Source organism: Hemitrygon akajei, chromosome 4 (assembly GCF_048418815.1).
Source record: "Hemitrygon akajei chromosome 4, sHemAka1.3, whole genome shotgun sequence".
Taxonomy (NCBI): domain Eukaryota; kingdom Metazoa; phylum Chordata; class Chondrichthyes; order Myliobatiformes; family Dasyatidae; genus Hemitrygon; species Hemitrygon akajei.
In genome coordinates, this window is record NC_133127.1 from 77347255 (window position 1) to 77373728 (window position 26474).

The 26474-nt window shown below is 37.1% G+C and overlaps 1 protein-coding gene across 2 annotated transcripts in view; it reads left to right on the plus strand.

The window, feature by feature from the left end:
- Window positions 1–26474, plus strand: part of lrba (LPS-responsive vesicle trafficking, beach and anchor containing) — an 807866-nt gene that overhangs the window by 157417 nt on the left and 623975 nt on the right. For both annotated transcript variants that reach the window (XM_073042906.1, XM_073042907.1), the window contains exons 22-28: window positions 6984–8045; window positions 9720–9901; window positions 10102–10255; window positions 16396–16576; window positions 20538–20665; window positions 23139–23246; window positions 25646–25814. In XM_073042906.1, the coding sequence (XP_072899007.1) occupies window positions 6984–8045; window positions 9720–9901; window positions 10102–10255; window positions 16396–16576; window positions 20538–20665; window positions 23139–23246; window positions 25646–25814 (1984 nt within the window). The remainder of the gene's footprint in view (window positions 1–6983; window positions 8046–9719; window positions 9902–10101; window positions 10256–16395; window positions 16577–20537; window positions 20666–23138; window positions 23247–25645; window positions 25815–26474) is intronic.

Here is a 26474-nt window from a genome sequence, read left to right on the forward strand (position 1 = left end):
GGGGCCAGCTTTAATAGTAATTAGATATTATCTCGCGGGCCAAAGATAATTCCACCGCGGGCCGGATTTGGCCCGCGGGCCTTGAGTTTGACATATATGCTCTAATGCAATAACGATGGACTCTTAACTTCACATTCTACCTTGTTATGGCCTTGTACCTTATTACCTACCTGCATTACACTTTCTCTGTAATTGTAACACATTATTCTGCATACTATTATTGCTTTCTACTGTAGTAACTCAATGCACTGTGATGAAATGGTCTGCATGGAGAATGTTCAAAGCAGTTTGTCTACTGTACCTTGGCACATGTGACAACAATAAACCAATTTACCAAACAGTATTCCTTTAATAATGATGCACCAAGCCACCCTGTACCATTTGGGTGATCTATTAATTTGTTAAATTTTTAAAATTTTCCTGCCAAAGTGGGCAACTTTCCATTGTGCTGCATCTGCCATGCATTAGCTACACTCCACTCCTCTGGTACCTTAACAATGGCCAAAGATAATGCAAGCAACTCCATAAGCAGCCTTATGGAGTTTGAATGGCTATATCAACTCCCACCCACTGCCATCAAACTCATAGTTCCCTTAACTCATTAACTGCTTGTTTCTACCTGCTACCCAAGATCCACAAACCTGACTGTCTTGGTAGGCCCATTGTCTCTGCCTGTTCCTGCCCCACTTGAACTTGTGTCTACTTACTTGACTCCATTCTATTCCCCCTAGATTCAGTCCCTTCCCACCTACATCTGCGACACTTTAAACACTCTTGTTCTCCTCAACAACTTTAATTTCCTGGTCCTGACTGCCTCATTTTCACCATGGATGTCCAGTCCCTATACACTTCCATCAAGAAGGCCTTAAAAGCTCTTGGCTTCTTTCTCAACAAAAGACCCAAGTGGTTCCTCTCCACAATTACCCTCCTCCATGTGGCAGAACCAGTCCTTGCCCTTAATCATTTCTCCATTGGCTCCTCCCTCATTCACCAAACCCAAGGGGTATCTATGGGCTCCCACAGGGGCCCCAGCTATACCTACCTCTTTCATTGGTTACATAAAACAGTCCATGTTCCAAGCCTTCCCTGCTGATGCTCCTCAACTTTTCCTGCCTTTGACTGTGTTGGTGTTGCCTCATGCGCCCATGCTGAGTTCATCAATTTCATCAACTTTACCTTCAACTTCCACCCTGCTCTTAAATTCATTTGGTCCATTTCTGGCATCTGTCTCCAGCTCTGGTGACAAATTGTCTGCTGATGTCTTTTATAAATCTACTGATTCCCATGGATATCTTGACTATACCTCTTCCCGCCTCTCGTATTTAAAAATATCTGTTCTTTTCTCTCAGTTTCTTCATCTCAGCTGCATGTGTTCGCAGGACGAGGCTTTCCTTTCCAGGACATCAGAGGTGTCCTCCATCTTCAAAGAATTGGGTTTCCTTTCCCCTACCATTGATGCTGCCCACACCTGCATCTCCTCTATTTCATGAACATCCATTCTTGTCCTATCCTCCTGCCACCTTAACAGGGATCGAATTCCTCGTCTTTGCCTAACACCTTATGAGCCTCTGCATCATTGTCCGCAACTTTTCTCATCTTCAGCATGATTCTACCACCAAATACATCTTTATCTCTCCCCAACTCTTCGCTTTCTGCAGGAATTGCTTCCTCTGTGATTCCCTTGTCCATTTGTCCCTCCCCTCCCCTCTAATCTTCTTCCTGGTACGTATCCCTGCAAGTGACAGAAATACTCTTGTATCTGGCGCACCCGATGTGGCCTCTTGTACATTGGTGAGATCTGATGTAAATTGTTGCACAGCTTTGTCAAGCACCTCAGCCCCATCCGCCAAAAGTGTGATTTCCCGGTAACCAACCATTGACTGTTTATTCATTTCTACAGCTGCTGCCTGACCTGCTGAATTCCTTTAGCATTTTGTGTATGTTGCTCTAGATTTTCAGCATTTGTAGAATCACCTGTGTTTACCATAAGCAATCTTCTGTCTTGCTTCCATAATACTCTGGGGCAGATTACATCAGACCCTAGAGATTTGTCCAACTTAATGTCTGTCAATATCGCTAACACTTCTTTAAAGAACTCCAATAAAATTGTCATACATCATTTCCTTTTCACCAAAGCCATGTTGCCTTTGTTTATCTACAATTCTTTTTTCTGAAGTTTCTTGCTATGACTTTTTTGGGAAATGGAAGATCAACATTCTGAAAAGTTAATTCTATTTCTCTCTTAAACAATTTGCTTTGCTTGCTACATATTTCCAGCATTCTCTATTTCCGCTTCTGATTTCCAGCATTGCAGTTTTTTTCCCCTTTTTCATATATCTAGACTGATGCTAGAACATTTAACAAAGGTGTGGAGAAGCTGAACTGCTTTTGAAAAGCTTTGACCATAGATTTTTATTTCAATTGGAAAAATGTTTTTACTACTGTAAAACCGGGTTTAAAACTAACTTTTAAGTTTTAAAGCTGAGTTACACACACAAGCATGCGTTTCTGTTGCTGGTTTTCCATTGATTTATATTTTTGAACACAACTTAACCCAAGCTGGATATTCTGTACATACACATCATGTTGGCCTTGATTTATTTCAGTCATTCGCCACTGTACACTAAATATATATGGGCAGCCAGAGGCAACAGATTTGTTCACCCTAACAACAAAGTGTTGTGATTAAGTCACTTGTTTATGAGAAGAGTTTCTTTGCAATAGTTGAATAGTCTCCAGCGCTTGAAAGTTTGTAGATTGGATATGGGTGGGTGGTGGATGGATGAAAGCAAAGGGAAGTATAAAGAGGCACACTGTTTAATGGCAAATGTTGATGTGCAGGGGGATCTTGGGGTCCAAGTCCATAGCTCCCTGAAAATGTCCACACAGATTGATAGGGTGGTATGCTTGCCTTTATTAGTTGAGGAATAGAGTTCAAGTTGGACAGTTATTTTGCAGTTTTATAAAATTCCAATAGACTGCATCTGGAGTGTTGCATTCAGTTGTGGTCATCCCATTATGGGAAGGATGTTGAGGTTTTGGAGAGGGTGCAGAAGAGGCTTACCAGGGTGTTGCCTGGATTAGAGGGCATGTGCTAAGGAGTTGGAGAAATTTGGGTTGTTTCTCTGGAGTAGCAGAGGGTAAGGAAAGATCTACTGGATCTTTGTAAGATTATGAGAGGCATGCATAGCAAGTGCCTTTTCCCCAGGGTTGAAATGTCTAACACCAGAGAACATGCTTTTAAGGTGAGGGGCAAGTTCAAAAGAGGTGTGTGGAGAAAGCTGTTTCAGAGTTGTTGCTGCCTGGAATGTACTGCCAGGGTGATGGAGACATTCAAGAAGGACCACTTCCAATGGCTCTACTGCATCCATCTTCCATTATCGCCAGTGTTGCTTGAGAAAATGGAGTTTTGTGTTTTAAGCAATGCAAGCTGCATTTATAACTCTGTAGATAATTGCTGATTAAATCAATTTTTTACCACTATGGGACTAAGAGAAAACTCTGGAAGCAGTTAGTAGGCCAGACAGCGCGGGGCGGGGGGTGGTGGAAGAAACAAAATTGAGGTTTTGAGAGAAGGGCCTTTTCACTGAACTGTAAGAAGTGAGAAAACAAGGTTGTTTACAGTTGCAAAAGGATGAGTTAAACTAGTGTTTAGAAATAATAGATTTCACTGACAAAATGTGATGTTTTGAAGAAAGTCTTAAAATTACTTTCTATTTAATAAATGTTCATCAAATTACCTTAAGTATTAAGGCTGATAAAGCACCAAAAATTTCTCGTTCTTAGCATGTGATTTAATTTGCTTGTACATTCACATAACTGTGCTATGCAGAAAGCTATGAATTTATAGTCAATGGTTAGGGGAAGATTAATGACTCCTTATGTAGTTAAGTAATTTAGAATGGTATCTGATTATAATTAATTAATATCTTTTTTATTACTAACTGGCTAGGAAAAAAGTTAATTCAAACTAGTTAAATTTTTATTCTGTAGACTCGCTTGGTATTGGAAGGTAACTTGTACACATATGTTTTATTTTTTTAATAAGGCCCAGTGTCCTTGCAGTGGATACTCTGCTTTTGCCGTGGTCATATTTGTTTTCTTTATGTATGTAATGTTGTAATTTTTATACTGTAATAGTGAAGAAATAGAAGTCTAAACCAGCTATTGACATGCTTTTTAAAAAGTATTGTTTTAATCAGCCTGTTTTCTACTTTTTTTTTAAAGTAACAGTCTGAGGCTTTTGGAAGAGAGATTGAAAACTCAAGTTAAATGGCAGTGATTTGGCTGTTGAAAATTACATATTTTTAAATGTACATTTAACATTTTAAAATGTTGGTGTCCTTGTTTTCAAACCATAATCACATTATTTTTCCCTGCAGATTGCGTTTTCTGAATGATTGTTTGGTGATCACTAACAGTCTTTTGAAGGTGGCATTGAACTGCACATTAGATCACTTCTTGTGGTAGAGCTACTAGTTTCTATTTAGTTCCAGTATTTAGGTTTGGCACTGATGATGGAATGACATGTCTTCTAAATCTGCATATAGTATCTTGGAAGATTACATTTAGGTGCAGGCACCTTAAAAGGCACCTAGGTGCAGGTACTGGCTTCATCCTTTTGGGCAATAAGACAGAGAAGAACTACTTAGATGAAAACACCATTCTTTAAATAGTCATTAATGTTGTATATACAGTCGGCCCTCCTTATCCATGGGGGATTGGTTCTGAAATCCCCTGCGGATACCAAAAAATGTGGATGCTCAAGTCCCTTATTTAACCTGACTTAGTGCGGTGGTCTTTAGGACCCAGCGGAACCCTGGACTTTATTTAACATGTTCAGTGCGGTGGACATTAGGACCCGGCGCATCTCTGAATCCGTGGTGTTTCTGTTCACAAAAATAATCACGATCACGATTGAAAATAAGGTGGAAGTGATAAAGTGATCGGAAAGAGGTGAAATGCCATCGGTCATTGGAAAAGCGTTAGGCTACAGACGGTCAACGATCGGAACAATTTTAATGGAGCATGTGAAAGTCCCTGCCCCGATGAAAGCTACAATTATTACTAAGCAACGCAATGGTTTAATTATTGAAATACATATATTTCTTAAGTGTTTTATATGCATAGAAAGGTAAAATATGTACTATTTACTGAGAAAAACATTTGATTAACTGACGCTAAATAATACCGGATGTACCTGTTCCGACTTCAAATCCAACTTAAAAATGGACTCAGGAATGGAACTTGTTCATAACCTGGGGACTGCCTGTACTTTTAAGTCATTTCTAGACTACTTATAATACCTAATACAATGTTAATGCTATGTAAATAGTTGTTATACTGTATTGCTTAGGGAATAATGACAAGAAAAAAATAGTCTGTACATGCTCAAACAACAAGTGCTGGAGAGAGAACTTCGGGGTTTTCCCGATCCGCAGTTGGTTAAATCTGCGCATGCAGTATCTGCGGATAAGGAGGGCTGACAGTATTATAAACCCAATAATTCAGATGCTCTTTCTGTAGTAGATCCACATTATAAAAAATTGTTCAAGTGGGTGCACTTAATATATTATTTTCTCTGTAGGTTCTGGTGTGTTTTTGCAGATGGGCCTTGATTTTCCTTTTATATTCTACATTTTTAAACATGGAGTCACTTGCAGATCTTTTCCTAATGCTGCTGATTGTAAAATTCTCTATTTAAGCTATTATTATTTTTTCAATTATGTACATTGGGCTACTTATTGAAATTTCACTTGCTATTTCTTGTCATTCCTATGGGTGGTTCTATGAAATACCTTCATTATTGAGAATGTTGGCAGTATGGGTGCATCTGTAGAAATTTGCTAGACTTGGGTGACCTACCAAATCTAGTCAACTCCCAATTAAGTATAACTGTAGTCATGCCTTCATCATGATTGTATCAATATGGTGGGGCGAGAATGGATCTTCTGAGATGTTGATGCCCAATCTCTCTGGCTTAAAGATATGCATCACTCTTTGAGGTAGGAAGTTCCGAAGATGACCAATCCTCTGAGAAATTATTTTGTCACACCCTATTTTAAATAGGGACCTAGCTTAAAACACTGAAACCTAGTTCCAGGCAATGCACTCATTCCATATATTAGTCTAATAAAAACAGAACTGCTTCCAATGTATTAATTGCTTCCAAAATATTAATTGCTTCCACAAATAAGACCAATATTATACATTACTTTTTATCTCAAGTATAATTTCCTTAATTTTGTATTTAATTCCCATAGGAATAAATAGTGTTTGCTTTCCTAATTGTTTGCAACAATTATATATTGATGTTTTGATAAGTCTGCTAGGGCACTCATCCCTCTGCCTGGCAGAATAATGCAATCCCTCACTATTTAGAGAATACTTTTAAAAATTTCTCTTGCTAAAATAGCCCAATTCAAAATTTTCCCAGAGTATAGTCCATTTGCCAGATCTTTGACTATTCACTTAACCTCTCACTATCACTTTGTTTGCTTAAGTTTTCATCACAAATTTTCATCTTTTTTTGTATACAAGGGAAATGGTATAAACAGAATTGAAGAGTAGATGAATCATGATCCAGTGGAACATTAAAACAACAACTGTAGAGATGAGTTGCCTACTCTTGCTCTCAAATTATAATCGTCATGTCATATCTTTGAAGTTTTGTGTCCTACCAGTTGAAACTGCAACTTTATATGGACTATGCTAATAACTCTTAAATCCTCATGTCAAACTATAAAACTGAACTCCAGGTTGAAATCTGATCAGGAAAAATATGCAACATCTGGATTAACATGTGACCACATAGTTGTATGAAAATGTATTTGAAGGACTCTGTGCTTCTGAAATGCGTCTATTTTTAATTCAAAAAAATCTGATTTGTGCTTGCCAAATTTGGATATTTCATTACAGAATTATGTTTTGTTAGTTCAGCTAATTTTAAAAATGTTTTTGTTTTTCTTTGTTGATTTTTTAAGGTCACTTATGAAATACACAAGGAGAACATGGCCAAAATGTATGAAGAATACCAAAGCCGAGATGAGAATACAAAGCAAGCTTCAAGCATTCGTACTATTTCTGAGATTAGCAGTGCGCAAGTAGTCTCTGTTAAGAAAGATGATTTTGAGAGTAAGCATATAACATATTCTGAGAATGTTGGTATGCAACTGGAAAAAACAGAAGATTGCAAACTTGAATTGCAACCTGAAAATGACCAGGAGATTGGGATTTTAAGTACAGAGATACAGGCAGTAAATTTGGCACAGCTAGACAAAACAGAAACAGCAACTGTACCATCTCACAGTACTGATACAGAAAAATGTGCAACAGAAGTAGATCAGATGTCAAATAAACTAGACTCTTCAGGAAGTTCCAAAATGGAGAAGACAGAAGCATCTGAAGTGTGTGAGGAAGATAAAGAGTATTCAACTACCTCAACTGGTACAATACAAGCTTTTGAGGAAATTACTTCAGCTCCTTCTGAATCAATTGAAGAGAAAATGGCAACAGGACATACTGAAAATGAAAAAGAAAGGATTCTTGCAGTAGACCCATGTGATTCAAAAGCTAATGAGGTAGAATCTTCAAGCAATGAGCAGCATGAAAGCACTTTAGATAATAATGAAGAGGACAGTGCCCAAGAACTTCAGGTTGCTTCTCAAGAACTAGATGGCAGCACTTTGACTTCTGCATCTAAAGTTGATGCAAGCCATTTGGAAGCAATTTCAAGTCACTGTGAAACTGTACCACAGGAAGAGATGATTAAAGAGAGCCAAGAGATGGCAAAATTGGAAACAGAATTGGGTGCTGATTCATTAAATCAAGCAAGCAGTCACACTGTTGTAAATAGCACTCATAACTCTGACAGCATGGATGAAATTGTTGGAATAACTAGTCCAAAAACAAGAGAATTAAGAGTGCCTACTGCAAAGGAAATGGCTAGATTGGATGTATCCAGTGTTGCAACTGATACTGAGAGATTGGAGCTTCGATCAAGTATAAGTCAAGTTTCTGCAGATGCACCAAAGCTGCCAACTCAGGTAATGACCCTTTTTCTTATTAATAAATAAAGTGTTACCTTTAGGTAATAAGGTGGGGAAAAAATTACATTTTCCTTGATGGGTATTAGCATGGCGAAATCTTGGTTTTGTTTAAGGTGGCTTTGCCTTGCAATGTTCTGTACTTTGATAAAAAAAATTATATCCATAATTCATCTTTTTAATGGATTTGCATTATTTTTAACTGTGGTTTAAAGCCATGGAAAATTACTGATCTCTAGATAATGACTTGAATTGATGCTGCGGGAATAGTACTGAATATGATTTAAAATGAAAATGCTATTGGCAAGTTTCAAAGCTGTGTGATTTTAAGCCAAAAGGTTGGTGTCATGTTAGTAGAAAGTAAAAATGAATTGGTAATTATAGTATTTACAAATTGCAGTGGGTTGAAATTGGCCAAACAGATTGATCAATTTTTCTATTCTTTTGCATTATCTATTACAGACAGAGTGTAGTATGTTAGAATTTTGCGGCAATTGGTAGGAAGTGAAGAGAGTGGGAACATCTCTGTTCCCATTAAATATCAGCAGGTTATTGCGACTTTATTCTTTTGCCACAACTATCAATTTTTTAGATGGTCTGTTTTTTAGATTGTAAGGACATTTGTTAATTGTATTACAGGTTTGAATCATATTTCCAACAATATTTATTGTAGACAAAAAAATTCCAATTGTTAAAAGGTTTGCACTGATGGTTGAAGTTTGATGTCATCTGCAAACATACAAAGCTGTAATGAACAGTAACAAGCTGCAATTATGTAGAGATGTTAGCTTCAAGATGTTTATTTGGAATCAAAACTATAAGAACTTGGAGGTGTTCCAACTTTTAAGAAGCCTGTAAAGGAAGAAAAATTGATAGTGGGTGTTAGAAAGGGGCAGAAGAAGGGAAGAATAAGTGATCTAGTATAATGGATAATGAGTAGTTATGGGATGGTAATTGCAAAGATAAAGAAACATTGGGTATGGAAAAGTAAACTGAAGCAGTAAGACCATATCAGTTTCCAATGTTACTTTTTTAAAATTAGGAACAGTAATTCTGGTCTGACTTCTTGAAATCAAATTTTGAGGTTGTAAATTCCATATTTGAAATGTAAGAAGCTTAGCTGATGCTCAAGTAGTCTTAGAAGTTTTATAAGCATAAGGTGCATTCAGAAAATTGACTTGGCAGGTAAATGTGTAGGTCATATTTTTTGGATTGAACAGTGGTATTCAGCAAATTGCAATGGCAATCCAGCTTTGGACTTCAGTTTAAGGATATAGTAAGGTAAATTGAAGGAAGTACAACTGGACCTTGATGGAGTATTTGTTGCTTTAGATGATTAGAAGGGAGAAGTTACATCTCCACTTAAATGGGGAGCTGTTGGAAATGGAATGGCTGAAGAATTCTAGGTTGTGAGAAAAGGAAAATTTAGGTGAAGCATAAGGGTGCACAATTCAAAGCATGCCAAGTTGATTAAACCATTTTAAAATTTGATTATTTTTTGTTAGGGCACTGAATTTAAAAGTGTAGCCCAAGTTTCAAGAAATTTTGCGCATATCTCATTTCTGAAAATTCTAATATTTTATATTCTGTCCTTCTCATTTAACAAGAAACACTAAATGCTGCTGCAAACTTTTTCACAGGGATTTTAAACCATTCTTTCTGCATTTCTTCCAGATATCACAATCGGAGCTTGTAAATCAGCAAGGTCTTGTGTCTGATGGACAGAACAGAGGGTCTAATCCTTCAGCACGCACCACCATGTTTCGTATACCAGAATTTAAGTGGTCTGCAATGCACCAACGTTTGCTAAATGACTTGCTGTTCTCTATAGAAACAGATGTTCAGATGTGGAGAAGGTTAGTTAAGCATATTATTCCCCAACCCAATTTGTTAAAACTTAGCACTGTTTAATGTTGCTGAATATGTTTTTTCAGTTAGCAATTTATTTCATATTGGTTTAATAGTGAATATTTTTGTGTACATGTATGCATGTAGAGGATCTGATTGAATTGAGAAAAGTTGTAATTCCATGCTTTCTTCTTCCCCCTTTGAAAAGCCATAGCACAAAAACAGTGATGGATTTTGTTAACAGCAGTGAAAATGTCATTTTTGTCCACAACACCATTCATCTTGTCTCTCAAGTGGTAGATAATATCATCATGTCTTGTGGTGGGATCCTCCCACTTCTTTCTGCAGCTACATCTACTACAGTGAGTATGAAATATTTTGTTAATAAGTGACTCTCTCTTTGCTTCTTAAAATGAAAGGACATTATTTTTGTATTCAGTGATATACATAGTAATTGCTTTGTACTAACTGTGATGTTTTCTTATTTGATGCAAATTTTGTAGCTTGACAGCTTTTTCTAAATCAGTGTTTGGAAAAAATCTCATTGGGCCAATGGTCTCTGTCAATGATTTGATACATTTGAGTATTTGAAGTAAAATACACATAGTAAAAAAAAAGCTAAATATTATTGTGAAGACTTGTGTACTAATATTGTATTTCTGCTAGAATCAAAGTATTTAAGACAAAGATTTGAATTTAAATTACTTATACTGAACAACTTATTGATTACAATGATTACACAGCTATACAGTACGTCAGAGAAGGAAACAACACTGCAACATTCCTAATTTGTGTATAGCCAGCACCCAAGCATTGACTCCTCTAAATGTCCCCACTAGTATCTGGTTACTATTCTGAGAAGATCCTATTTATTCATTCTTTTATGTTCATTGACTGGCAGCCAATTTTTGATCCAGGTCTTTTATTATCCCAAGTTTTGAAAATGCAAATACACCATCTATTGGTTCGCCTCTTATTTTACCAGCTGCATCCTTAAAAATAACATTCAGTATGTTTGTAAGATGTGATTTCCCTATAATAAATCTAAGTTGATGTTGTTTAAAGTTGGTGCAATTTCCATCTCTTATTATCACATTCGTCATAATAAGCTAGCATTTTCCTACTGATGGCTAACTGGTCTGTACCTCACTGGTTTTTATTCCCCACCCCCCTTTTTATTCTAGATAGTGGGTTACATTGCCACCTTGCAATCTGCAAGAATTGTTCAATAATCTATAAAATTTGGGGCGATGACAACCATTGTATCAGTAGTTGCCGCAGTTACCTCAAGTCTTGCTTTGAGTGCCATTAAATTTTCCCAGTCTTGTTTTTAAACTAATACTATTTTGCTTTAATTTCTTCTTTCTATTAACCTTTTGTTTCCCAAGCATTTCTGGGATGCCTTTTGTGTTATCTTCCATGAGAACAGAAAGCAAGGAATGTCTTGTCTTGTTTTTTTCCCTTCCCTTTTATAAATTATCCACTTTCTGACTGTAAAGGATCTCTTTTCAAATCTTTTTATGTACCTGTAGAAGATGTTGTAATCCTCTACTCTAATTTACCCTTATTCAACTTTTCTCTTTTTAACAAACTTTTGTGCATTTCTAAGCTCTTTTTTGGCACAATATATGCCTCTTCTTTGGATTCTTAACTAACTATGATTCATAAATCATAGTTGCTTCAGTTTTCTTTTTGCATTACTGTTGCAGAGAGGAAGGTAAAGCTCTTGTAGTCTTTAAATCTGTTCCATAAATGTTAGTAATTTCAATCAATTACAGTGGTTCTGTTCCAACTATCATAGTCAACTCAATCTTTCTTGTATTTGTACTTCCCATTAATTTAAGTTTAATACTGTATTTTCAAATCAAACATTTTTACTTTGAATCATAATGTAGAATTCTATCATGTTATGGCCAATCTTCCCTACAGACCCTACACAGCGAGATTAATGGTACCCAATTCAGGATTACCTGTTCTCTAGCTGGCTCCTCAAGTTAAAAAAAAAATCTTCACACATTCCACAAATTTATCCTCCATGGTATTATTGCTAATTTGTTTTGGCTAGTTTATTTGTAAATTAAAATACCTCATTATCATTTGTACTTCTAATGCCTCTACTATTTGGAGGCCTGTAGCACAGTAGCGTAGTGGTTAGTGTAAAGTTTTACAGTGCCAACAACCTGGGCTCGATTCCTGCAACTGTTGGTAAGGAGTTTGTATGTTCCCCTGTGACCGGGTGGGTTTCCTAGATGCTTTGGTTTCCTTCCAAATTCCAAAGACATATGGCCTAGTCGGTTAATTGGTCACATGAGTTGAGCAGCGGGGCTTGTTGGGTTGGCTGTAGGATGTGCTGTTCATGAGAGTGGTCACTATGAATGCATTACAGTGAGACCAGCAGTGGTTTGAAAGCTACAAGATAAATCAGCAGTGTTGCATTACTGCTTGATAATAGTGATGGTACACTAAGTTAACTCAGAGTAGTACTACTAGCAACCAAACCATTTACTTAAAGTTGAGTGAGTTAAACGAATTGATTAACACTAAACTTATTCATTAAATAGAATGGGGGTGGGGGGGGGGGGTGAGGAAAGACAGGAGATGTGTTACTTTCATTATAAATGGGAGCTTGTGAATATTTTTTGTCCAAGGCAACCATATTGCAGCTCAAAGAATGCAGGTGCTGGAGTATAAGATGTAGATATGGAGAGAAAGTTATTTAGTCCATTTACTCTGGGAGATATTGTGCCCCACAGAATAAAGAGGTTGGAATTGATCTGTCGGGTCAAGGATAAGTGAATATGACAGGAAGTGAGTTAGGTATGTGGGTCCAGGACATTATTATGAAAGCATCAGTTCTGCAGCCCCTGCACATGTCCAGCAGATTCATGGCTCTTGCAAACCTTAAGTGGGAACAATCACTCAAGCAGAAGGGTGGGAGGGAGCTTAAAATGTGGTTGTAGTTGCAAGCAGTCAACAGATAATATAATTGGGGGATACAATCACCAATATTAGACACAAAGGCTATGTTGCCTATCTCTTGCCAGGGTAAGTGACATCTCCCTGTGCTGGAGAGCAACGTGGGTTGGGGCAAGAAGGTTCCAGTTATCAGTGTGCACCATGATTTTATTGAGAGAACAAGACTAGCCAGGGACTAATTTTAAAAAGCTGATCCACCAAGGTAATCATCTGTGTCATAACCCGAGCCATAAGCAAATTAGGCTGTTGAATGCTTGGGTTAATTATTAGTATGGAAGTGGAATTCTGTTTGCGGTGCTGGAATAAATCCAAGGGAAAGAGGGAGCTGATCCTTTGGGATGGATTTCACTTGAATCATGCCAAGAACAGAATTCTAGCAAAATAATTAATTTGGGAGGCATGAAGAGCTTTAAGCTAAGTAAGATGGAATGATTGGGTATCAGTGGCAAGAAATTTAAAGTGCAAAAAAAGGGAAGAAGTACAGTAAAAAGTGATTGGGCTAAAGATAACTATGCCAGGAGGAGAGAGATGTAGCATGAAAATAGCTCACTAACAATTAGAGACTGGCCAAGAAAGTAGCCAAATGACAATTTGATATTGTAGCTTTCACAGAATCAATCTCGAATGAAGGGTAAACCTTTTGGTTTAATATCGTCACATGTACCAAGGTACAGTGCAAAGCTTGTCCTACATGCTGTTCATAAAGGTCAACTCATTACATAGTGTATTGAGCTAGAGCACAGTAAAATAATAATGCAGAATCAAATGTAAAAGCTACTGAAAAAGTGCAGTGCAGGTAACGGTAAAGTTTAAGATCATAGCAAGGTAGATGGTGAGGCCAAGGGACCATCTTATCATACAAGAAGTCCATTCAAGAGTCTGACAACAGTAGGGTAGATGCTGTCCTTCAGCTTGGTGGCACGTGCTTTCAGGATTTTGTATCTTTTGCCCAATGGGAGAGGAGAAGCAAGAGAATGCTGGGGTGGGTGGGGTTGTTAATTGTGCTGGCTGCTTTACTGAGGCAATGAGAAGTATAGGCAGACTATGAATGCAACATTCCAGGGTATAGAGACTTAAGGTGGAATGGGGGTTTGATGCAGAAGAGGAAGCTGCAATGCAGTATTGTTAAGGAGTCCATTATGATAGTAAAGAGGAGCATATTTAAAAAGGCTCTTAAATGTGGCCTTATGGGTCAAGCTTAGGAGTAGAAGTTGGGGTGATCACTTTGCTTGCAGTATGTTACAGGCTTCTAACAACCAGAAGGAGATCAAAAAGACAAATAAATCACAGCAAGATTAGTAGACAATTTCAATTTTACCAAGATTAACTGGACCATTTAGTCCAAAAGGTGAGGTATTTTTAAAATGCATCCTGGAGAATATTTTAGTCTAGTACTTGAATAACTGCCCAGAATGGACAGTCCTGGGCCTAGTCTGCGGTATTGGGTATGTAGCTGGACCAGTGGTAGAAATGTCAGTGGGAGAGCATCTTGATTTAGTGAGCATAACTTTGCAAGTTTTAAGGTCATTGTGGAAATGAGTAAGGATGGCCAAGGAAATAAGATGCTGACTTGAAGGAAGGCTGATTTCAATGTTGTAAGATAGGACCTTGCAAAAGTAGACTAGAAGCAGCTACTTGTGGATAGATCTACATTTGACAAGTGGGAGTCATTCAAAATTAAAATAATGATAATTTATGGCCATCTGTTATGAACTTGTGGTGGAGCAGCCATACCCAAAATTGTGCAAGTTTTTCATTGAGGGATAAGCTGAACATGAGTAATTGTTCATTTGAGAGAACATTTGAAAGAAATGTAGAACATTAGAGCATGAAGGGCAGATTAAGGCATGTTTCATACAAATGTCAAATATAGAGAATAAGACAAATGAATTGCTTAACTTGAAGGATAGGCTGTGGTTGCCATTTTTCTGATATGACTGCTCGGTTAACAGGATGAGGAGGTGATAAATCATGCATTAATATAAGGAATATGGTAAATGTTGGGAAACTTTCAAGAAAAATGTTATTAGGATTTTGGATTGTCATTTCTGTGCGAGAATTTAACAATGGAGAAGTAGGCAATTAAATGTGTGTGTGGGTGGGGGAATAAGTGACAGAGTTATTGCTACTGGGAGGCCAAAATACACGACAACCAGATTAAAAAAAAGACAGTAGATGGTAATGGGGAATTTTAACTTTTATAAAGGAAGGGGTCAGACAAGCTTGCATCAGAAAGATGGAGACAAATTAGATTGTGTGTGGAGTAGATTAAAGCAACAATATGCTATTGAGCCAATGGTATGTGTTGGGGTACAAACGAGAAAATCTGCAGAATGTGTTGGAAATCCAAAACAGCATGTACAAAATGCAGGTCAGGCAGTATCTATGGAAAAGAGTAAACCGTACTCTGTCCTGATGAAGAATCTTGGTCCAAAATGTCTGTTTGTTCTTTTCCATAGATGCTATCTGACTCACTGAGTTCCTCCAGCATTTTGTATGTGTTGCTTCCAATATGTGTAGGGGCATGATGGCAGACCATGTCAAAATTTGTAATAAGTCAGTTTGAGTTAACAGGGCAGATGTAACATGATTGAATTCAATGTTATAGTTGAAAGGAAGGAATGTTAAACAGATATTATGATTTTACATTTAAAGAAGGTTGATTTCTATCTAATGAAACAAAGACTGACTTTGATAAGCTACAACTCAGTGAGTTATCCAGGATAAAGAATGTAATGGGGTAGAATCTGTTTATGATACTAAGAAGAAAGACTTAGATTTTTCAAACAATCATGAATGAATAAGAAGTATGACAAGTGGTAGTACATGTGAAGAAGTAAGAACAATCTTACCCCGAGTCTTACAGTCTTATCCCAAGTCATGATATCTTGGGAGAGAGACAAAGAACAATACAAAGTAATCAGAGTACAAATTTTAAAAATGTAAATGCAGGTTGGCAAAGACCTGAATGGGTATAGTGATAATTGTAAATGAAATGGAGAATGTTGAGTGATTACTTTGCAATAGAACTTGCATTAGAAGATTAGTGTGGTGGGTATTTCATTGAATAAGGGATAGAAACTTGTTGAAATTAATCAAATACTGGCAGTAAGAATAATGGAATGAATATTAACACCTTAAAGAGTAATGAGTCCAAAGGACCGGATGTCTTCCTTTAAATTTTATCCTAGGGGTTTAAAAAGAGTAGATGTAAATATTTCTGAAATCCTACAACAAGCTAACAGAAATCTCAATGTTGGAAAATTGAGTTTGTAAATTAGTATAAACAAAAAAAGTTAATTGCAATATCAGTATTAGAATGCATATGCTATATTGTGAAAATCACTTTAAAACAAATTATGGACAGTGTACCATCCCTCATGGGTTGAATGAGGCTTGCCTTTTGGAGATGTTCCTGTTTGGTGTGTGGATGATGTTCAGTTTGAATAATTTTGTGTGGTCAGTGATGTAAGAAATGTCATTAATTCATATTCATTTGTAATGATTTAAAATAAAACCTCCACAGCATGAATTGGAAAACATAGAACCGACTCAAGGTCTTTCATTCGAAGCCTCTGTGACCTTTCTTCAGAGGCTAATAGGTCTTGTTGATGTGCTGATTTTTGCCAGCTCCCTTAGCTTCACTGAAATAGAGGCTGAAAAGAACATGTCTTCTGGAGGAATATTAAGGCAATGTCTTCGACTTGGTGAGTATATTAAGCAGTACAGTGTAGTGCTGTGTGCCTCGTATATTACAACCCAAGAACTTATTCTTAATTTTTCAGTAGGTTGTTTATGAAACAAGTGAAATAATGTAAGTTGCATGATCAGACTTTGAGTTCTTTTAAAAGATAGAGGCTGTCATATTATTTCAAAAAAGTTAACCTAATATTTAAATTTGTTTATACATTTTAAGTGTGCTGCAGTGAACCTCTAATCCATTTTTGAACTGTTTAGGAATTTCAATTATTCAGCATCTGACTTGCCTGCAGATGTTTCCTGAGATCTTTTTTAACTTGCTGGGACCTCGTTCCTATGCTCACTTCTAGTTTTTTTTTCTTGCTTCGCTGGAATACTTAATATAATAATAACTAAAGAATAAAAAAAAAAATTAAGTATGGAAGGTAATGACCATCCTCTATACTGGAAATCTGCCAGTGTAGCATTATCAAAGCACTGAGCATGTTGGATTATTCAGATTTACAGAGTATTTGCAAAATAACACCTTTTCAAAAAAAAAATTACAAGTATTTAGGAATATAAGAATTACTGTATTTTACATTATTTAAACTATGCCCCAGTAGCATGCAAAAATTCTGACTTGCATACTTTGGTACTTCGTTTTATACAGTAGAATAGTTGATGTTCATTTATGTTGGTAAGAAATTTATGTGAAGTCCAGTAACGATGTTTTGTTTATTTTGATAAACACTCCATGTCCTTGGATTGCTCACTACTGAGAGACAAACCTTAGCTTCCTTGCTAAATAATGTTTTGGCTGGAAAAACGGGTTAATAAAATTAACGTATACGTATCACAAGAATAAATTTGCTAATCTATTATTTAATGAAATCTTAAGCCAAAATTGATAATGTTCTCCAAGTGGAGCTCTAATAGTAAATTTACTGTAAATGGGCACAATTGAGCTAATAAGAGTGACCACAGTGTATATGCACGGTATAGAGAAGGATGCAAACATGTGAAAAAATAAAATCAAGACAATAGATTTAAGGGAATCGGAACAGACCATATTGCTTATGATGTAGAATGACAGTAGAATATAAGTTGAAGACTATGCAATAGTCCATAAAGTAAAAGCATTATGGTTATTTTTAAAGAAAAAAGCACACTGATTAGCATTGGATGCATAAAGACAAAGGGGGAAAAGTGAGTGTTAGAAAGGAGGAATAAAATATGGACAACAATCTCTTACCGACAAAAGTGGATGAGTTATGTGTTACTGGGGTTGCAGTTTAAAATAATGTGAAATACAGCAATTCTTGTATTCCTAAGTTGTAATTTTAAAAAATGTGTTATTTTACAAATACTTAATAAATCTGAATAATCTAACATGCTTACGGGTCAATCAGACAAGTGAGAAAACACAAGCCTTGGTAGTCAGAAAAAGAAATTCAGAAGGCAAAGAAGGAAGTTAGAATCAAAATCACAATGTTTTGAAGAACTACAAATAAAATGCACCTATCTAATTAGGCAGCTTTCCCATGCAAACTTACCTTCTGGGGGAGTCTACCACATGGAAATTTATTAAAAGCCTTACTGAAGACCACATCTACCACACTGCCCTCTTAAACCTTCTTAGCTGTTGGAGGATTGGAAATATGGATAGGAAAAATATCATAGGCAGCTATTGAAAAATGGCAGAAATGTAAGGAAGTGACTGTTTATTTGCTTGGTGGACAGATTAAGTGGATGTGACATAGGTGAGGATTAGATATGATGTAACCACATTGTGAATTTTTTAACGTATTAAGGAACTGGAGCTTCAGTTTGATGAGGTGGTAGACTGGAGCTACGGGGAGGTAGTCATCCCTAGATTGCAGGAGAGACACAACTGGGTGACTATTAGGAGAAGGAGGTGTAATGTGCAGCCAGTGCAGAGTTCATCTGTGGCCATTCCCCTCAATAATAATTATCCAACTTTAGATACTATTGAGGAGGACAACTTAATGGAGGAGCCACAGTGACTGCCAACTTCCAAGTAAATGTCCTAAATAGAATCTGGGATGAAAAATGAAAGATATACTTGTGATGGACTGATATATCTGGATTCAATAGGGGGCATTGCAAAGCTTGTGGGCTCTGCTCTTAGGAGGGAGTAAGTGGGTTTGGCAGGATCAGTAAAAGTTAGTGTGTGAATAAAGTTTTGGATAGGGAAACAGACATGGAATAAGCCATTAGCAAAAGTCCCTAGGTCTGAAGGACAGAAGACAGATTGAAATGATTAAATAAGAGCTCTCATCAAAGCAGTTTGGGGCTGTGCCCTTTCTGTTTTAGTTCATCATATTATTTTGATTGAAGTGACTGTAAAGATATCCTCTTGCCTTCATTTAGCGGTAAAATACTTGATAAAAGGAACTCAGGTGGCTGATGTCAACTTAATCTGGTTTTTGAGAGATTAGAACATTACTTGCACAAGACATCCAAATATCAAGAGAATACTTTTGTATCATCCCCAGGTAATATGATTGTGTGAGACATTTCCTATAAAAGTGAGCTGTACAGATCTATTATGGAGAAGATTAGCACAGTTGACTCTCAAAGGAATTCATAGGGAGGTTGTCAGTTTTGACATTATGTAACTTTCCTTGAAAAGCATGAATCTAGTGTAGTATTTTGTTTCCATGGTTCTGCTGTAGATGCTCACAATATGAAAATAGAGTATTGAAACTCTGAAATTGGTAAACTTTACGAAGAATACATTTCATTATTTGCTTTATAACTCTTCTCAAACTTTACTCCAAGTTTTTTGTTTTGTTTGTAGAGTGCTACTAAAGCACTTGATCCTTGTGCTATCAAGTGCTTCCTAATTTCTCTCATGCAGGTCTGTGATATGTCTATTTTGAGGATTAAACTAGTTTAAGTGCATGGAAGGTTGAGAATGTTCCCTTCTCTGGAAGTGCTCCATATTAGATACTAGGATGATAGTTTTAATAGAGATGCATGTAGGGTGGTTTTGAAGGTTTAATTGAATCATTAGTAAATTTTGGCTAACATTAAAAAATAAGAAACATGAGAAATTTTGCAGATGCTGGAAATCCAAGGCAACACACACAAAATGCTGGAGGAATTCAACAGGTCAGGCAGCATCTATGGAAATAAACAAACAGTTGACATTTCAGGCTGAGACCCTTGTTCAGGAATGGAAAGGACAGGGGAAGCTGCCAGAATAAAAGGTGGGGGAGGGGAAAGGAGTTCAGCTGGAATGTAATAGGCAAAGTTGGGTGGGTAGGAAAGGTAGAGAGCTGGAGAAGAAGGTCCAAAGGGGAAAGGGAAGGAGGAGTGGATCAAGATGGAGGTACCATGCAGGTGAGAAGTAAGAGGCCAGAGTGGGGAGTAGGTGAGGAGGGGAGGGAAAAAAATTACCGGAAGGAGAAATGGATGTTCATGCTACCAGGTTGAAGGTTATTCAGATGGAATATAAGGTGTTATCTCTCCACACTGAGGGTGGCCTCATTGTGGAACAAGAGGAGGACTTGGGCTGACATGTTGGAATGGCAATTGGAATTAAAATGTTTGGCCACTGGGAATTTCTTCCATAATGGTGAGACTTGTTTTAAATTGAGGGATGTTCTTCACCTTTTCCCATCTTTTTTGAAGGTTCTTGGTCCGAAATGTTGACTGTTTATTCATTTCCATAGATGTTGGCTGACATCCTCCAGCATTTTGTGAGATGCATTAAAAATAAGAATTGGGGTTTGGGAAGGGGCAAGGGGGCAGAAAATTATTTGGTGCAGTATTGTAAATTATCCTTTGACTTTACTGTGAGTAAAAGTCAATCCCAGAAGCTGATACTGTACAATAACTTCTATATTCTTTTGTTTGAGTGATAATGATTTTCTCCAGATATTTTGAGATTCATACTTAAAGAATGTTTTCTGCCAGATGATTTGTCTGTAAGTTGATTATTTGATTTCTTTCCAATTGCAGTGTGTGCTGTGGCAGTGAGAAACTGTTTGGAATGTCAGCAAGTATGCCGTGTTAAGTCTGGTGCTGATAACATTAAGGCTCAAAAAACTATGCATGGCTTTCTTGGAAGTGGGAAGTTAACATCCAAGGCAAGTGTTTGATTCACATATAGATTGGATACCCAGATAAATGGAAAACCTTTGATCTGGTCCCATGATCACTAAGTTTTGCAAGTCATAAAGCTGTAAGCTATGAAGGGGAAAAATGTCAAAAATGTGAAATGCTAAAGTATACTTACAGGCTCAGCTTCATTTTATGATTTGAGGCAATTAAAGGAACGTTATTAAGCAATAAAATTGCTTTTAATATATGGATATACTCATCATCATTCCTAGATGCCCTGACATTTCTTTCATTTCATCTAGTGTCATGGTCTAGCTTGCTTATAGGTGATGTTAATCAGAATCAGAGTTTCTGAGCATTTGGTGCACCAAGATGCAACAGATTGATTTCTGGAATGCAGTGTATGTCATATGAAGAAAGATGAAGCAGGTTTGGACTGTAGTACAGGAAGTCCCCGAGTTACGATCGTCCGACTTATGGACAATTCGTACTTGCGCACCGAGAAAGGAGAACACCGTCTGCCATTTTAAGTCAGATTGCGATGCCGTTCACCATTTTAAGTCGGATCGCAACGCCGTCCACCATTTTAAGTCATTGCTATTGACTCTGTGTTGTGTTTAACTTTGTATTTGGGCTGGAGAACGGAAGTTCCCGACTTTGATCCAGTGATAGACCGCTCCTTTGCCGGGTTGATGTCGATCCAGTGACTCCCGTACCATCCGTGTCGGGTTGATGTCGAGCTCGCAACTCGACCTCGTAAAAAAAAACACTGCCACTTCCAGTTTAAATTCCCACACGGAATATTGTGGAGGATCAAATACCCAAACCCTGCACAGCCCCCACTTTTCCCATTTAGTCTGTCTCAGTGCGGTGGTCCTTAGGACCCAGCGAACTTCGGGAGCCGACGGAGGTCGGGATCCGCCGCCCGCAGTGTTTCTGTTCCATTGACGGGAAGCGATCGTGATTAAAAATAAAGTGGAAATATTAAAGCGTTTGGAAAGAGGTGAAACGCCACCGGTCACTGGAAAAGTGTTAGGCTACAGTTGGTCAATGATCAGAACTATTTTAAAGGATAACGGATAAAGTGAGAATAATGGAGCATGTGAAAGGCCCTGCCCCGATGAAAGCTACAATTATTACTAAGCAACGCAGTTGTTTAATTATTGGAATACATATGTTTTTTAAGTGTTTTATATGCATAGAAAGGTAAAATATATACTATATATTATGACAAACGTTTGACTAACTGTCGCTAAATTATACCGGATGTACTTGTTCCGACTCACGTACAAATCTGACTTAAGTACGGACTCAGGAACGGAACTCGTATGTAACCCAGGGACTGCCTGTACTGTATTTGAATTTACAAACAGGAGAGTTGATCTAATTGAAAGGTACAAAATTTCTTTGCGACTTGACAGTGTGGTTTCAGATCTGACAATTTCCCTGGCTGAGGTGTATAGTACTAAGGAAAAATAAAAGGTTAGATTTTCTGATTTTGGTGAACTTTTTGACTTCTTTATAAGAACTCTTGAGGCTCAGTCACAAAGTATATTCAAGATGAAGATTAAGTTTTTGGATATTAGAGAAAGGTATATTGGGTTAATGCAGGAAAGTGACATTGAGGTTAAAATCAGTTGTGTTCTTGGTGGACCAAATGACCCATTCCTGCTTCCATTCCTTATGATCTTTTCTTTAATGTTAACATTGATATAATAGTTTTAAATGTATGGGAAATAGGCTACAGCATTCTACTTCTCCATACAAATGAATTTTGGATGAGGATAAGTACACAGTAAAACTTAATGTATGATTAAAGTAAATTAATGATTGTCAGTTTTTGTTCTTGTATTTATTCCACATCAAACTCTTGACTGTAATGTACTATCTGAACATAATGAATTTCCATTTGTGGCCTTGTTGATGTAAATAAGTTTAGGTCAAAACAAAGAGCAACTTATGGGATGTATAAACTTTAATGTTTTTAAGCTGATAAAGGGTAGTTGAGATGTATATTGAGACATGATGATGTAAGACACAAGTGAAATTTAGGTGGTACCTTGCTGTGATTTGAACTCTTAGAGTGAGACTACTGATATAATATTATTTGTAAGGTTCATTGAATTGCATGTTGTGAAGCAGTTGGAATAAATGCTGAATGTCTGGTTGGTTGCCAAGTTTGGTGCACTAGTAGGATGATTTCTGTCATTCTTATTTAATTGTTTACTTTAGTTACATTACTCAATTAATTCTAACAAACATGAAGGATGTTGAAATTTTACTCCACCATTCTTCGTGTTACTACTTGGATCTAAACCAATATCCTGAAATAGAAGGTTAAAGTTCTACCAGACTCCTCCACCCAGTTTGTAACTTGGAAAGAAAAGAAAATTAAAATAGTGAAAATGTAAAACTGTTTTGTTTGGTTGACATAAGAAAGGTTAATAATTCTAACGCTATTGTGCTTTTACTTGTTCTTTGTGTTTTTATTTTCTTTAGAGCTCTATCAATTCTGTACCAGCTGGTATTTCTCTAATAAGAGATCCTGACCGTTTGCTGCAAGATATGGATATTAATCGTCTTCGAGCTGCTGTGTTCAGAGATGTTGTAAGTTTTGCATTTGTGATTTGTATTTAGTTCTATTTTGCCTATTCATTTTATGGATCAAGTACACTGATAGGAGTTGGCTGCTTGTTTTAATATATTTCTTTCATTGCCCATTAAAGGCTAAATCTTGCAAGTTCAATGGGAAGTTGTTGTAATTGCGGTGGCCATCTTAATCTTTTAGTGGAATGTCTTTTCAGCTCCCCTCCCCATTCCCACCCAACCTATATGCTCTTGGCGTTCTCCACTACCTCAGTGAAACCAAACGCAAGTTAGATGAACAGCACAGCTACTGTCCAACAAGGTTGACATTCATTTTTCCAGTTACAAGTAACCCACAGTCTTGCTGTCTCACCAAGATTCTCTATACCTTTGTTCACTGTTTCCATTTCCATGCTCAGCATTAGCTGATTTCATCTCCCCAGCAGGTTCCATCTACCCATCACCAACGTGCCTATCCACCTGAATTTCTTATTCTGTGGTCTATCCATCCTATCCCCTCTCTTGCCCCCCCCATTTTTTCCAAATACCTAGTTATTAATTTTTTCCTTATCTGTTTCTGCTTATAACCAGCAGCCTTTGTCTCCAAGCTTCATTCTGCCCCCTATTCCAGCACCTGGATCCATCTGCCCATCATTTCCCACCTCTCCTTGTTCCACCTATCACCTACCAGTTCCCAGCTCACCCCTCTCTTTTGCCTCTCTACACTGCTGTCTCAGCCCCTTTGCAGGATAACAACCTAAAACTGTAAATTGCAAATTCTTTTTTTTCCACTTCAATCTAAAGAAATTTCCTTGTGCATTTGTTTCTGACAAGTCTTTTAGACTGTAAGACATAGGAGCAAAATTAGGGCATTCAGCCCATCAAGTCTTCTCTGCTGGTCCATTGTGGCTGATTTATTATGCTTCTCAAACCCATTCTCCTGCCTTCTCCCTGTAACCTTTGATGTCCTTATTAATCAAGAATCTATGAAACTCTGCTTTAAATATGCTCAATGATTTGGCTTCCACCTGTCTATGGTATTGGAAAGTAACTAATATTTATTTGGGCATATTCTGTAGATCCAGTCACATTATGGGGGAAAGAACACATTTATTTTATAAACTATGACCATATGTCACAAGGTTCTTCAGAGGAGTTTTACTGAGGCACATAAAGAGGGAAGATGATCAAAATTCTGATATAGATAAATTAGCTTGACTTAATGGAAGAATGCGCAACTCAATTGAGGCAAGAGAGATAGAGGTTGGGAAGTTCAGGAAGGGAATTGCAGAGTTTAAGACTTGGAAGCTGAAGATATGACAAGTAACAAATGCTCCTGAGTAGCTACCTTTGACCATACTGTCCAAACGCTTCAGTTCTTGTAGATCAGAATCATGGGAATTTTGGTAATTAAATGATAATAAGTACCATTTCAAGAACTTCCTTGCATGCATAATCAATCATGGAAGTCTTGAAGTTAATTAAGTTATTTTCAGAAGTCATTTGATAAGGTGCCACAGATGAGGCTGCTGTCCAAGATGAAATCCTATGGCATTACAGGAACGATACTGGCATGGATTGTGGAATGGCTGACAGGCAGGAGGTAGCGAGTAGGAATGAAAGGGGCCTTTTCTGGTTGGTTGCAGGTGACTAATGGTGTTCCTCAGCAGTCAGTATTGGGGCCACAGCTTTTCACATTGTTTATCAATGATTTAGATAATGGATTTGATGGCTTTGTGGCAGAGTTTGCGGTTATTACAAAGGACTTGGACAAATTAGAGGCAAAAAGAGGCAGACTTACACAGTGTTGGGAAAAGTATGATAATACATTTTGGTAAAAGGAACAACAGTGCGGACTATTATTTAAATGGGGAGAAGGTTCAAACATCAGAGGTGCAGAGGGACTTGGGAGTCCTTGTGTAAGACTCCCAGAGGGTTAATTTACAGGTTGAATCTGTGCAATGTTGGCATTTATTTCAAGGGGAATAGAATGTAAAAGCAAGGAGATAATGCTGAGACTTTATGAGACACTAGTTAGGCTGCACTTGGAGTATTGTCAACAGTTTTGGGCCCCATATCTCAGAAAGGATCTGTTGTCATTGGAGAGTCCAGAAGAAGTCCATGAGGATGATTCTGGGAATGATGGGGTTAATAGGTTTTGAGTCAATATCTCCTTAGTGGCGTGCTGTTTTGTTCAATAACATTCTTGTCTTCAGACATTTTGCTATATTAAGGGACTTTTGTGGTTTTAATAGTGTTAATGAATGTAATTCAATTATTTTGCATTTGAGGTATTTAAGAAATAGTATTGCTTATCCAATATTTTTAATGTTGTGTAATTTGCTGAGTAATTTCTTTTCTGCTTTGTATTGAAGTGACTTAAGCAAAATTATGTTTTATATAAATTGTTCTTTTTATAGGAGGACAGCAAGCAGGCTCAGTTTCTTGCCTTGGCTGTGGTTTACTTCATCTCCGTACTGATGGTATCAAAGTATCGAGAAATTCTGGAACCTCAAAAGGAAAGAAAGGTATCTCGTTGTCAGTCTGTCAGAAGTACTGACAACGTAAATGGGGCTACCTCAAGCACAGGTTAGATTTGTTGCTTTCCTAGATTCGGGATAATTTCAAGCTGTTAGCTGTTTGTTGTCATTTTTCACAGTTTGATATTTGCACATTTGGCAGATCAATCAGGCTTCAGAATCACAGGAGCAATTTCACCAATTTTCTTGCTCATAGATGCAAACAAGCAGGTTCCCCAAAGCATGTGCACTTTATCAATTTCAAGTAATTTGAGGAAAACATTTCTTAGTTACTGTAACTTTTTTGTTAATGCTGAGATCCCCCTTCTTAACTTCTATGGATTGTGAACAAGTGCAAGTGAGTCCTTTTAAGTTGATAAAATTTGTTCCAGTCACCATATCATGGCTAGCCAGATATATTTCATTTCAATTCATTGAGTGTTTAAAAGCTGGTTCATTTGAAGAGTAAGACTAACTGTATTTAAATGAAAGGTTTGCAATAAAAGAATACTGGTACCAGATTTGTACTCCAAATATTTTATCTGTAAACTTTATACTTTGTAGATGTTACTTAGACCTTAAATTTATGGAAACAGTTCCTAAATTAATCAAAGTAGCAATTATACAATAGTTCAACCAAGGACAAGTTGAATTTTAAATCCTTAATGCTTGCCATCAAATTGGTGGTATTTAACTGTGAGAAGAATGCAAGTATAATTGAACTATAAGT